This window comes from Rhineura floridana, chromosome 8, assembly GCF_030035675.1.
Source record: "Rhineura floridana isolate rRhiFlo1 chromosome 8, rRhiFlo1.hap2, whole genome shotgun sequence".
Taxonomy (NCBI): domain Eukaryota; kingdom Metazoa; phylum Chordata; class Lepidosauria; order Squamata; family Rhineuridae; genus Rhineura; species Rhineura floridana.
The window spans coordinates 67,155,642-67,167,792 of record NC_084487.1 but is presented as its reverse complement, the minus strand read 5'-3'; the positions used below and the strand labels follow the sequence as shown (position 1 = coordinate 67,167,792).

Here is a 12,151-nt window from a genome sequence, read left to right as displayed (position 1 = left end):
GATTCTCTTTCCCTAAATGATGAAATGACCAGATCAGTGTTTATAGATTTCTGTTACATATGTATTTACCAATGTTAAACAATTAGAGAGGTCAGCATAAACCAACTGGTTCCATAGCAACACAAGTCCTTAGAAAATACAGTTTTCCTCTCTAAACACAGACCAATTCTTTAAAATAGTCCTTTCATAGCATTTTCCAAGTCACACCAGACAAAAGCCACTCAGTCCCTTACTGCTGCATTGGGTGTCCATTCCAGGTTCAGCAGATGGTTGACCATTACAAGTGGCTGAAGGGCTCCTACTTATAGAAATTTACCCATTTAACTGTTCTGACCTGCCAGTCAGGCTTTTTAAGCATTTACTGTTCGCTGTAATTGATACATTGAAGTTCACTCTGATCAATACAGTGAAGTTTGGTACCATGAAGCAGGTAGCCCACATAAGAACATCTTTTGTGTAAATCAAAGATATAGCAGGACTCTTTCTCTAAGGCTTCTTTTTCCTCAGTGGATAGATGATCAGATTTTACAATCCTGCAAATTTTTCTGCAGCAGCAGTTCCATAAGACTGATGATACACTTCCATGAAAAATTTAACTGCAAACATATTTTAGAAAATATTTTACCAAGTGCCTTTTCTTCTAGTTAAACTTGGATGAATTCAGAAAAAAATCATTTCCTTCCAAACCATCAAAACAGACTGGGTGGGTAAAATAATTTTTGGCCATATGATTTTAAAGGAATACATTAAAACAGGTCTGCATGATTTGTGACCCAAGCCTGCCTGGAATGATAAAAAGAGTGAGATTGTCAAGCACTTAGCATATTTGTGGGCTGTGTTTACTTGGTGGGTCACAAGGCGTGCAGGCCTGCATTATAACAAACCAAAACAAAAAACAACAATGTTACCCTGACAGTATACTGGCCATAGAGAATACAAATGTTTCTGCATGGATGACATTTCCGAGAGGAAGCCATTTGTTTTAAGCAGATCCAATCTGATTTGTGCTGAATGTAATGCTACTACCAAATCTGCCCTTTTTTTCCAGGGAGTTTTGTTCTCATGAGTAGGATGGACCTGAATTATGGGAACAGCTACATTGGATCATGAATGTACAATCTGCAATCACATGAAGTTGGCTTTAGGAGGAACCAAATTACTTTTAAAAAATGAAATTAAATTCAAGTTGTACCACATAAGCAAATTAAAATCCTAAACTGGTCTATAGTTGGAGTAAGCTGTATAAAAGTTTTGATAACTACATAAATAGGATAACTTTGTCCCTGCCAGTGACCATTTAGTTGATATCAGCATTGTTACTGATATCAGTAGACAAATCTATGTCCTAGCCATGCTATCACACTCCAATGTAATAGTCAAAGTTTCACTGTTACTTAAGTTCTCTTTAAACCTTTCCCTCTATGTGTAAACGTAGCTATATGTGCACAGATAATGAGGAGCAGGGCCAGAGGGCATGGTCCTGTTCTCCCCTCCACACATTGGACGTACGCATGGAGGGGAAAGTATAAACAGAGTTTGCATCACTGGTGGCATGAGATATAGCAAAACAGGTTAAACTGTACTAATACTAATTTATAATTCCATAAAACCACACCACTCTCAAAGCACATGAAATAAAATATGTACGTACGAAATAACTTCCTCCTCAAAACTCCCACCAAACTTCAAATCCACCTAAATAATTAAAAAGCCCAAACTACAAAATAACATAATACTCCAAAACACATACCTTTATAATGGAAAAAAATAACTAGTATTTGATGCTATTAAGTAGTATTTTGAGTAGGTGATTTAATTCTATCCCTTCCTATTCAAATTAGAAACCAACATAGTTTATTTTATTATTACTTACATATGTCATTCAGTTGTCACTATATCTGTCAGGTGTGTGTGTGTGTGTGTGTGTGAGTGTGAGTGTGAGTGTGAGTGTGAGTGTGAGTGTGAGTGTGAGTGTGAGTGTGAGTGTGAGTGTGAGTGTGAGTGTGAGTGTGAGTGTGAGTGTGAGTGTGAGTGTGAGTGTGAGTGTGAGAGAGAGAGAGAGAGAGAGAGAGAGAGAGAGAGAGAGATATTTCATTGTACCTGCAAACATAAATATTATAATCAGGTAGACTTAATTTCTGACAATGAGGTTGTAGTCCCACTTGTGTGGATAGTTACCCAAACCCATCTTCTCTCTGATTGGCATTCAGTTAGGGGGCAAGAGTAATGGATGTGCTTCAAATGCAAACTCTTTTGCATGCTAGCCAGGGCACTGTTTGCATTTAATTGTGTATTCCATTGAAAGAAATGGAAAGCTTCTGTAATTGAATGCACATTCTAATGTAAATCTGATTGACACTAAAAGCAAAATATATTCAAGACAATACACAAAGTTTCTATGGGTATTTGATATCAGAGTAGATGAAAAGAAAATGTCACAGCAATAAACTGACAGGGTTTGCAAATCTCTAGGTGAGTCTATCCAAGACACCTAGATGCCTTGGATCAAAATCCATACTTTATCCACCAGACTAATATGGGTTAGGATTGCCAGGGCAGAAGAATCCCAAACCCTAAGATTTCAGGGGTGGGTTTTAGTGATGTCAAGGGGGTGTGCCCTAGTAATGTCACAGGGGTGGACCCTAGTGATGTCATAGGGCAGGCCCTGGTGATGTCATTAAGTATGATACAGTAAGCATCAATCATGGTTGCTTGAAGCATACCACTCAAACAAACAAAAATTTGATTGGAAATTAAGATAGAAATCTTAGCTAAATGAGAAGGTTCCCAGGTCCACCTGAAATGATGGAATCATTCCTTCTCACCTGCTTAGGGAGCCTGGGTAGGGAACATTTAATCTAGCCTACTTGCTTCTGGCAAGAAGGGTTTAAGTGCTCTCAGGCCAAGCCAATCACCAAAAGGCCATTGTAGGAAGAAGGGAGCCTAATGTTGTGGAGATGTTAGATGGGAACACTCAGGAGTAAAGATGGATGCCCCTGAAGGCTGCAATTCTAAGCATGTTTGCTAAGGGCCTAATCCCCATAGAACTCAATAGGACTTACTTCTGAGTAGATATGGTTAGAATTGTGCTGTTGGTAAGGCTTGATTAGGGATCTTCTGCAAAGATATCCATATCAAACCAGGGTTGGCAACTCCCTGCCTGGAATGCCCTGTCCTGCCCTTTTAGCGTGGCTGCTCCAAGCTTCTTTACAGACTTGATCCTTCATCATCAGACCAATGGATACTACACACCCTCCAGTATGGTCTAAGGTTGGAATTCACTTTCCCCCCTCCTGTGAGATTCATCCCATCTCCCCTATCACCATTCCCAATCAAAAGGGAAAGAGTCTTGCAAGCAATTTCCCATCTACTTCAAATTGTGGCTATAGAACCCATCCCGACGGGAGAAATTTTTGGGAAATTACTCACTCTTCTTCACTGTCACGAAAAAAGACTGCTCATACAGGGCAGTACTTGACCTAAAAAACCTGAACTAATATGTCAGATACCGCAAGTTTCATATGGACACCTTACTTTCAATCAAGGAAGCCTTGAGAAGGGGAGAATGCCTCACTTCAATCGACCTGAAGGAGGCCTACCTCCACATGCCTATCTTTCTGCCCCACAGGCACTACCTCAGGTTCGCGGTAGGGGACGACCGCTTCCAGTTCAGGGCTATGCCCTTTGGCCTGTCATCTGCCCCCAGAGTATTCATGAAGATCGTGGTTGCCCTGGTGGCACACCTCAAGATGCAGGGAGTCCATGTCTTCCCTTAATTGGACAACTTCCTAATTCGCTCCCCATCGTTACACAATGGCTGGGAAGATCTACACATCACCTTGGTCTGCCAGAAGGACCATGGCTTTCTAATCCACCAAGCCAAGAGCCAATTATTTCCATCCCGCTGCATTACACATCTGGGAGCCACAATAAACTCGCAGCAGGGAATCCTGAGGTTAGCACAAGAAAGAATAAACAAGATACACAATGCAATGTCAAGTCTTCTGTCTTCCACTTCAGTAGACCTAATGCAAATGGCAGCGGTTCTGGGGTTGATGGTTTCTACCTTCCAAACTACTCTGTGGGCACATCATTGTCAGCTCTTCACTGAGACAGCAGTGTCGGTGGGGGTGCAGGCAGGGCTGGAGATTCCTTGGTAATTGCCAGGCCGTAAGTCCTCAGCCGGCAGCTTGTTTATAAATCTGCCAGGCTCGCAAGGAGGAAGCAAGATAAGGGCAGAGGCCGTTCAAAGCTTACGTGCCAAGCCAGAAATCCAGAAGAGACATCAGTGAAGGTCCGGGTCTAGTTTGCCGAGAGATCAGTCCAAGTCAAGGTTCAGGGGATAGGAAGACACACAGTGGTCACGCCTGACGATGTAGTCAGCAACAAGCTGAAGCCAAGGTTTGACTTTTAAGGAGCAGGTTTGTCAGCAGGTGTGAGCCATCAGCGTTTTGGCCTTAAGTGGACAGGCCTGCCCCTCTTCTGCCTGACCTTCTGTTGTCTATGTTCTGCAGGTGAGGGGGGAGTATCCTGTTCACTGGCTGCATCTGGCTGAAGGGCTTCAGCTGTGTCTGGGGTGCTCTGCAGCTGAGGGGGAGAAGGAGCTGGGTTCTCAAGAGTTTCCTCCATTTCTCCTTCTGGGTCTGCTGCTGTTACTCCCGAGTCATCCTCGTCTGATGAGTCCTCTGACGGGGCCATGACACTCATCACTCCTGCACCCTCTAGTGGGTGCTACTGCCCTTCCAAAGTGACATAGCAGCCAGGCATCATCGCAGTGTGGCACTGTCACCACTGGTCCGTCAGTCACTGCTGTGGTGGACTCACGAACCCAATCTGCTGAAAGGAGTGCCGTTCCAGGATCCTTCTCGAACCCTGATCACATCAGATGCCAGCCTGACAGGCTGGGGAGCCATCTGCAATGGCCAAATTGTTCAAGGAACATGGACATCACAGGAATCCACACTACCTATCAATCTCCTGGAACTTTGGGCAATTCGTCTTGCCCTGATGCACTTTGCAGAGTGCAGACAGTTTGGGGGGGGTTCTGGTCAGAACAGACAATGTATCAGCCAAATCTTATTTGAACCGTCAGGGAGGCACATGCTCTCCCCACCTCCAGAAGGAAGCTTCTCTTCTTTTCCAGGGGGCGGAGAACAATGTGGACTCTATCCTGGCAGAATATTTCAGGGGGGAGGACAACGATCAAGCTGGCCAGAAACTGAACCAGGGAGAATGGAAGCTTCACCCAAGCGTGTTTCAGGAGATAGTGAAGCACTTCAGCAGAGTCAAAGTGGACCTTTTTGCCACCCATCACAACCGCCAGGTGAAGAGATTCTTCTCCAGGTATGCAACACCAGAGGCAGAAGGGATAGATGCCCTGACATCCAAATGGCCTCCAGGCTGATTGTACACCTTCCCACCACTTCTGATCATTCCCAGAGTAATCCAAAAGATCTGAGTCAAAAGGGCGACAGTTCTACTAGTAGCATCCTGGTGGCCAAGGAGACCTTGGTTTCTGGAACTCCTCAACCTATCGGTCGACCCCCCATAGAAGATACCCCTAAGGAAAGACCTGCTCTCTCAGGGACAGCTTCTCCACCCAAACCCAGGGTGGTTGGTGCTTCATGTCTGGAGTTTGAGAGGTGATGGCTCTTAAATAAAGGCATTCCACCCCAGGTGCTGGAAACAATGACGACCTCTAGATGTCCTTCCACCGTTAGAATATATGAGGGTACATGGAAGGCCTTCTCAACCTGGTCGCAGAAAAAAGGGATACTTCCAAGGAAAGCAGGTATCAATGAGATACTTTCCTTCCTGCAACACGGCTTATCATTGAGTCTCAGGCCTAACACTCTAAGGCACCAGGCCTCAGCATTATCGGCAATCCTCTCCAGGTCTCCAGACAACCCACTGGGTTCTCACCCTTTTCCCAAGCTCTTTCTAAGGGGGGCAACATTATCAGTGCCACCTACGGTTCATCGCTACCCAACTTGGAACCTGCACAAAGTGTTAACGGCCCTACAAAAGCCCCCATTTGAACCTTTAAGTCAAATATCTCTTTAAGGTCTTGTTTCTAGTGGCCATTACTTCAGCCCGTATACTGTCTCAGTTTAATACCCTCTCTGTGGATAGACATTTCTGTGTGTTCCATAAGGATAGAGTAGTTCTTCGCACTGTCCCTTCCTTTCATCCCAAAGTTCTCGCTACCTTCCACTGTCAACAAGAGCTGGTGCTTCCCTCCTTCTGTCCTAATCCGGTTCACCCCACAAAGAAAGCATGGCACTCACTTGATGAGAGGAGAGCCCTTAAAGTGTATATCTCTAAGATAAAATTAATATGCAAAACAGATAGTTTGTTTGTATCCTTTCACCCAACATCACTAGGGAATAAGGTTTCCACTTCTATGTTAGCTAGGTGGATCAAAGCCTGTGTTATCTTGGCTTATGTCTCTCTGAGCCTGGCCTGCCCAGCTAGGATAGTAGCTCACTCCACAAGAGTGGCAGCCACGTCAGCAGCATTCTCCCGCAGTGCCTCTCTGGTAGAGATTTGTAGAGCTGCTACATGGCCACTCCTAATACATTTATTAAGCATTACAAGATAGACACCTACGCATTCGCTGAGGTGGCCTTTGGGAGGAGAGTGCTACAGCATGTTCTCTCAGACCACTAATATTTTCAGCCCAGTGAGGTTCCCACCCGACATGGGTCAGCTTTGGTATGTCCCACCTGATATCATCCTTTGACATGCACAGGAGAAGAGATATTTGGTCTTATCCTGAAATGGTCTTCTCTGTGCATGTCAAAGGATGGTATCAGGGTCACTCCCTAAGAGGGGTGTACTGCCATTCTTATCGCAAAATAGGCCTCTAGCAGAGAGTGTATGAGCACTAAGAACGTAAGAACATAAGAACAGCCTGCTGGATCAGGCCAGTGGCCCGTCTAGTCCAGCATCCTGTTCTCACAGTGGCCAACCAGGTGCCTGGGGGAAGCCCGCAAGCAGGACCCGAGTGCAAGAACACTCTCCCCTCCTGAGGCTTCTGGCAACTGGTTTTCAGAAGCATACTGCCTCTGACTAGGGTGGCAGAACACAGCCATCATGGCTAGTAGCCATTGATAGCCCTGTCCTCCATGAATTTGTCTAATCTTCTTTTAAAGCCATCCAAGCTGGTGGCCATTACTGCATCTTGTGGGAGCAAATTCCATAGTTTAACTATGTGCTGAGTAAAGAAGTACTTCCTTTTGTCTGTCCTGAATCTTCCAACATTCAGCTTCTTTGAATGTCCATGAGTTCTAGTATTATGAGAGAGGGAGAAGAACTTTTCTCTATCCACTTTCTCAATGCCATGCATAATTTTATACACTTCTGTCATGTCTCCTCTGACCCGCCTTTTCTCTAAACTAAAAAGCCCCAAATGCTGCAACCTTTCCTCGTAAGGGAGTCGCTCCATCCCCTTGATCATTCTGGTTGCCCTCTTCTGAACCTTTTCCAACTCTATAATATCCTTTTTGAGATGAGGCGACCAGAACTGTACACAGTATTCCAAATGCGGCCGCACCATAGATTTATACAACGCCATTATGATATCGGCTGTTTTATTTTCAATACCTTTCCTAATTATCGCTAGCATGGAATTTGCCTTTTTCACAGCTGCCGCACACTGGGCTGACATTTTCATCATGCTGTCCACTACAACCCTGAGGTCTCTCTCCTGGTCGGTCACTGCCAGTTCAGACCCCATGAGCGTATATGTGAAATTAAGATTTTTTGCTCCAATATGCATAATTTTACACTTGTTTATATTGAATTGCATTTGCCATTTTTCCGCCCATTCACTCAGTTTGGAGAGGTCTTTTTGGAGCTCTTCGCAATCCCTTTTTGTTTTAACAACCCTGAACAATTTAGTGTCGTCAGCAAACTTGGCCACTTCACTGCTCACTCCTAATTCTAGGTCATTAATGAACAAGTTGAAAAGTACAGGTCCCAATACCGATCCTTGAGGGACTCCACTTTCTGCAGCCCTCCATTGGGAGAACTGTCCGTTTATTCCTACTCTCTGCTTTCTGCTTGTTAACCAATTCCTTATCCACAAGAGGACCTCTCCTCTTATTCCATGACTGCTAAGCTTCCTCAGAAGCCTTTGGTGAGGTACCTTGTCAAACGCTTTTTGAAAGTCTAAGTACACTATGTCCACTGGATCACCTCTATCTATATGCTTGTTGACACTCTCAAAGAATTCTAATAGGTTACTGAGACAGGACTTTCCCTTGCAGAAGCCATGCTGGCTCTGCTTCAGCAAGGCTTGTTCTTCTATGTGCTTAGTTAATCTAGCTTTAAGAATACTTTCTACCAGTTTTCCAGGGACAGAAGTTAAGCTAACTGGCCTGTAATTTCCGGGATCCCCTCTGGATCCCTTTTTGAAGATTGGCGTTACATTTGCCACTTTCCAGTCCTCAGGCACGGAGGAGGAGCCAAGGGACAAGTTACATATTTTAGTTAGCAGATCAGCAATTTCACCTTTGAGTTCTTTGAGAACTCTTGGGTGGATGCCATCCGGGCCCGGTGATTTGTCAGTTTTTATATTGTCCATTAAGCTTAGAACTTCCTCTCTCGTTACCACTATTTGTCTCAGTTCCTCAGAATCCCTTCCTGCAAATGTTAGTTCAGGTTCAGGGATCTGCCCTATATCTTCCACTGTGAAGACAGATGCAAAGAATTCATTTAGCTTCTCTGCAATCTCCTTATTGTTCTTTCATCTTATTGGTGTAATTTCTATTGTTCCTTCCTCCTTTATTGGTTTGTCACTGAAAACTGAAGGAAGGATCAGCGCAGAGTGGGAGGTGCCTGCAAAATTCAACAGTGCTCTTCTGCCTTCAATCGCTAGGTGGAGCTAGCTACCCACCTGATATAATCCTTTGACACACACAGAGAAGACCATTTCACTGTAAGACCAAATGTCTCTTTACCACTTAACCTTTGAAAAGTTACACTTTAGTAGGAAAATAATACTTATGGAAGACAATCAGTCTATCATAGGAAACAAAATCTGATAAGTCTCCTAGCCTTGTGGTCCACATGATCCTTTCAAAGACTCTGAAGTCCAAATTCAATAATAAATAGGGCTATGAATGAGAATAAGTTTAAGTAAATTATTGACTAAATATTTTCTTTATGAATGTATGGGAGTTCCCCCCACCCCGCCTGAAAAAAATGCAAGGTAATCCTTGCACTAATTAATCTGAGTGTTTCTATGACAGGTACTTTTACAAGGATACATTGAAATAACTCCAAATGACCTTTTGTGATATAAACACTTTAGAATTTATATTTTTGAAGTGTTCTGTTTACTGTATGTCCTTAGGGGTTTTCTTTGTTTTAACAGCATGCAACTTGACAGAAATACACTACCCAAAAAGGGATTAAGGTATATGATGTTTTATTCAGCATGACTGCTGTTTCTCTGTTGTTCTGTAACTTTTTTCTATAATATTTCATCCTTTTCTTTTTGCTGTGTATCCTTTTTATTGAACAACTAACAGAAGATCTGTTTATATTAAGAAATCCATTTTTTAAAAAAAATGGAACTGTGACTTTTACTCCGGCAATGTGAACAGTTGAAATAGTGTGCAAGTTGTGCCTTCAGTTATTCTGAAATAACGTTTTTAACCCTAACTTTTATTATCTCTATTTACATTAGAAAGTTTACATTATTGAGATATTATTCCTTCAAAATTAATCAGAAGGTTCAGTGGAACCTTCAAATTTGGAACTCCCAAATTGGCTTCAAATATTACTTTAGGAACTCTATTGATGCCTCCTTTGTTTCCCTTCCTTATCTCTTGCCCTCTTACTGTTAGGAATTAATTCCTCTAAAACTTCCCTGCTTATTCAGATCAGAGTAATCATCTTTTCCCAAAAAATCATGTTAATCAATGAACCCCATCAAGCTTGTTTGGCTTCCAGCTTTAATCACACACCCAGAGGGTTACGACTGTTGGCTATATGCCTGATTCTTTCATCACTGATATTTTCAGGCAGGAAGGAGAGGATGTTTCTGTTGCACTTGAGTTGTAGCACATTGGGGTGCCAGGCATCAGTTTTGTCTGCCAGGGGCATTGAAAAAGAAAAGCCTGAAGAACCTGGCCCTGCTTCCCCCACCTGTTTGTTTATAAAAAAGAATACACTGGGTAGTAATCTTGACTACACTGCAGTTGGCAGAGCATTTTAATGTGTCTCCTGGAATCAGAAGCTGTAGATGGTGTTTTTGCAGTCAGCAATTATTTTCCTTTCCCTCTATCCCGCTGAATTTGAGACATTACTATAAGAGCCACTGACAGAAAATAAATCTGAACTATTGACTCCCATATGGAGGCTTAATGGAGGTCTGAAATATGGTGGGATGCAATCTTGAAGTTAATATTCCAGCCTCACCCCCAGTTCCATGTGTTGATTAAAGAGTTTTACCAGACTTGTGCTGCACCACAATCTAGTCCTGTATGTGCAGATGTAGGGCTCTCATTATTGCAACAAGCAAAAGCTCCCTGTGCACTCAAGGAGAAGCAGCTGCAATAGCCAACAATGGTTGACTTGTGTGTATGTGTATTAAATTTTTGATCTCCTGCCCCCAGTTGTTTAAAATCGGGCTAAAGCTAAGCATGTTTTTAGGTTTGCAAGAAATTTGGCTGAATGAAGCCTAATTGTATACTGACAAAGAAAATGCATGCTCTGAGTTGAAATCTGAACTGAAATATGAAATGCCTGCACATGCTAACTTACCATCTTAATCCATTCAAGAATTTGCTTTTCTCTGTCCCTGCCACAAGTCTGGCCAGTGGGCTGGAGTATGCTGCTGGTGCAGTTATATTCTTGTATTTGGCTGCAAAGATTTGGTTTCCAAAGCTTTTGTTTCTGCAAACACATTTCTGTAAAAGTGAGTATTTTTTCCCCATCCCTTAAATCCTATCAGTTTGGGGTTAGGACATAGCACCAAGGACCATTCTGAGAGACAAATATTGCATTTTGTCCCATCAGATGTCACTAACAAATACAATGCATTTCTTTCACAGCTGCTGTTCTGTTTTCTTCTGCTTTCCGCCTCACCTGTGTACTGTCGGTCATTCATCTTTTCTTACTATCAAGCTCTCATACTTCAGCCCATTTGATATGCTTGAAATTCAAGTTTTGCTCTATTTTTTTCATGTGCTAGAGTATTTAAAGCTTTTACAAACAGCTTAGTAGTTTCCTTGTATGTCTTCCCATCATATGCAAATATATTGTTGTTGATTGATTGTTTGTTTCTTGGGTGACATGAACCAAGGTATCCTATTCAAAATCACCTGAAACAACGGTATGATTACTTTCAATTCCAAACCACTAATCTTCTAAGTGTTTTTCATTTCTTGTATTGTGCCCATGGAAGTTTTAAGTGTATCAGTGGTGATGTTTTTCAGGTATACCCCATCCTCTCGGCAAGCCAGTCAGGAGGAAGGGAAAGAGTGGCTGCGTTCCCATTCTACTGGAGGGCTGCAAGACACTGGAAGTCAGTCTCCCTTGGTATCACCTACTGCTATGTCTTCATCTGCAACTGGAAAATATTTTTCCAATTTAGGTAAAAATAAAATCACAGTGTTCCATTACTGAGCTTATTTTATACAAATTAAGCTCTCTTTAAAGAGTGCATAGTTTTAGAAGCATAAAATAAATCAAATGTGTATGTTTTCTATTCATATAGTATCTAGACATATTCACTGGCTCCCAGTCCATTTCTGGGATCAATTCAAAGTACTGTTTTGGCTGATAAAGCCCTGCATAGCTTGGAACTTCAGCATCTAAAGCAGGGGTGGGAATCCTTTTTGGCCTGGCAGGCCAGATCCTTATCTGTACCGACCCATGCAGGCCAACTTTAACAGGTGAGTAGGACATCCCACCTATTACCTATCAGATGATTGGTAGGTGGGTTGTCCCACCCACCTATCAAAGTCCTTTGCAGTATTTCCCAAGCATCCAACTGCCAGCCAGCTTTCTGGTGTTTGGAAATTGCAGCACAAGGGGCTTTGCCAGCCTTGTGCATCAAATTTCCCACGAGGAAACTGGTCACACAGCTGATCTAGCAGGCTTGAACTCGCAGCCCATCAGCTTTCCAGGAACGACTGAA

The 12,151-nt window shown here is 42.9% G+C and overlaps 1 protein-coding gene across 18 annotated transcripts in view; it reads left to right on the top strand.

The window, feature by feature from the left end:
* The window catches only part of NAV3 (neuron navigator 3), a 1,044,290-nt gene that overhangs the window by 939,030 nt on the left and 93,109 nt on the right, over positions 1-12,151 (top strand). For 14 of the 18 annotated variants that reach the window (XM_061639678.1, XM_061639673.1, XM_061639674.1 and 11 more), the window contains 2 exons: positions 9,380-9,421; positions 11,448-11,605. In XM_061639678.1, the coding sequence (XP_061495662.1) occupies positions 9,380-9,421; positions 11,448-11,605 (200 nt within the window). The remainder of the gene's footprint in view (positions 1-9,379; positions 9,422-11,447; positions 11,606-12,151) is intronic. The other 4 variants (XM_061639681.1, XM_061639671.1, XM_061639670.1 and 1 more) reach the window with 1 other exon arrangement.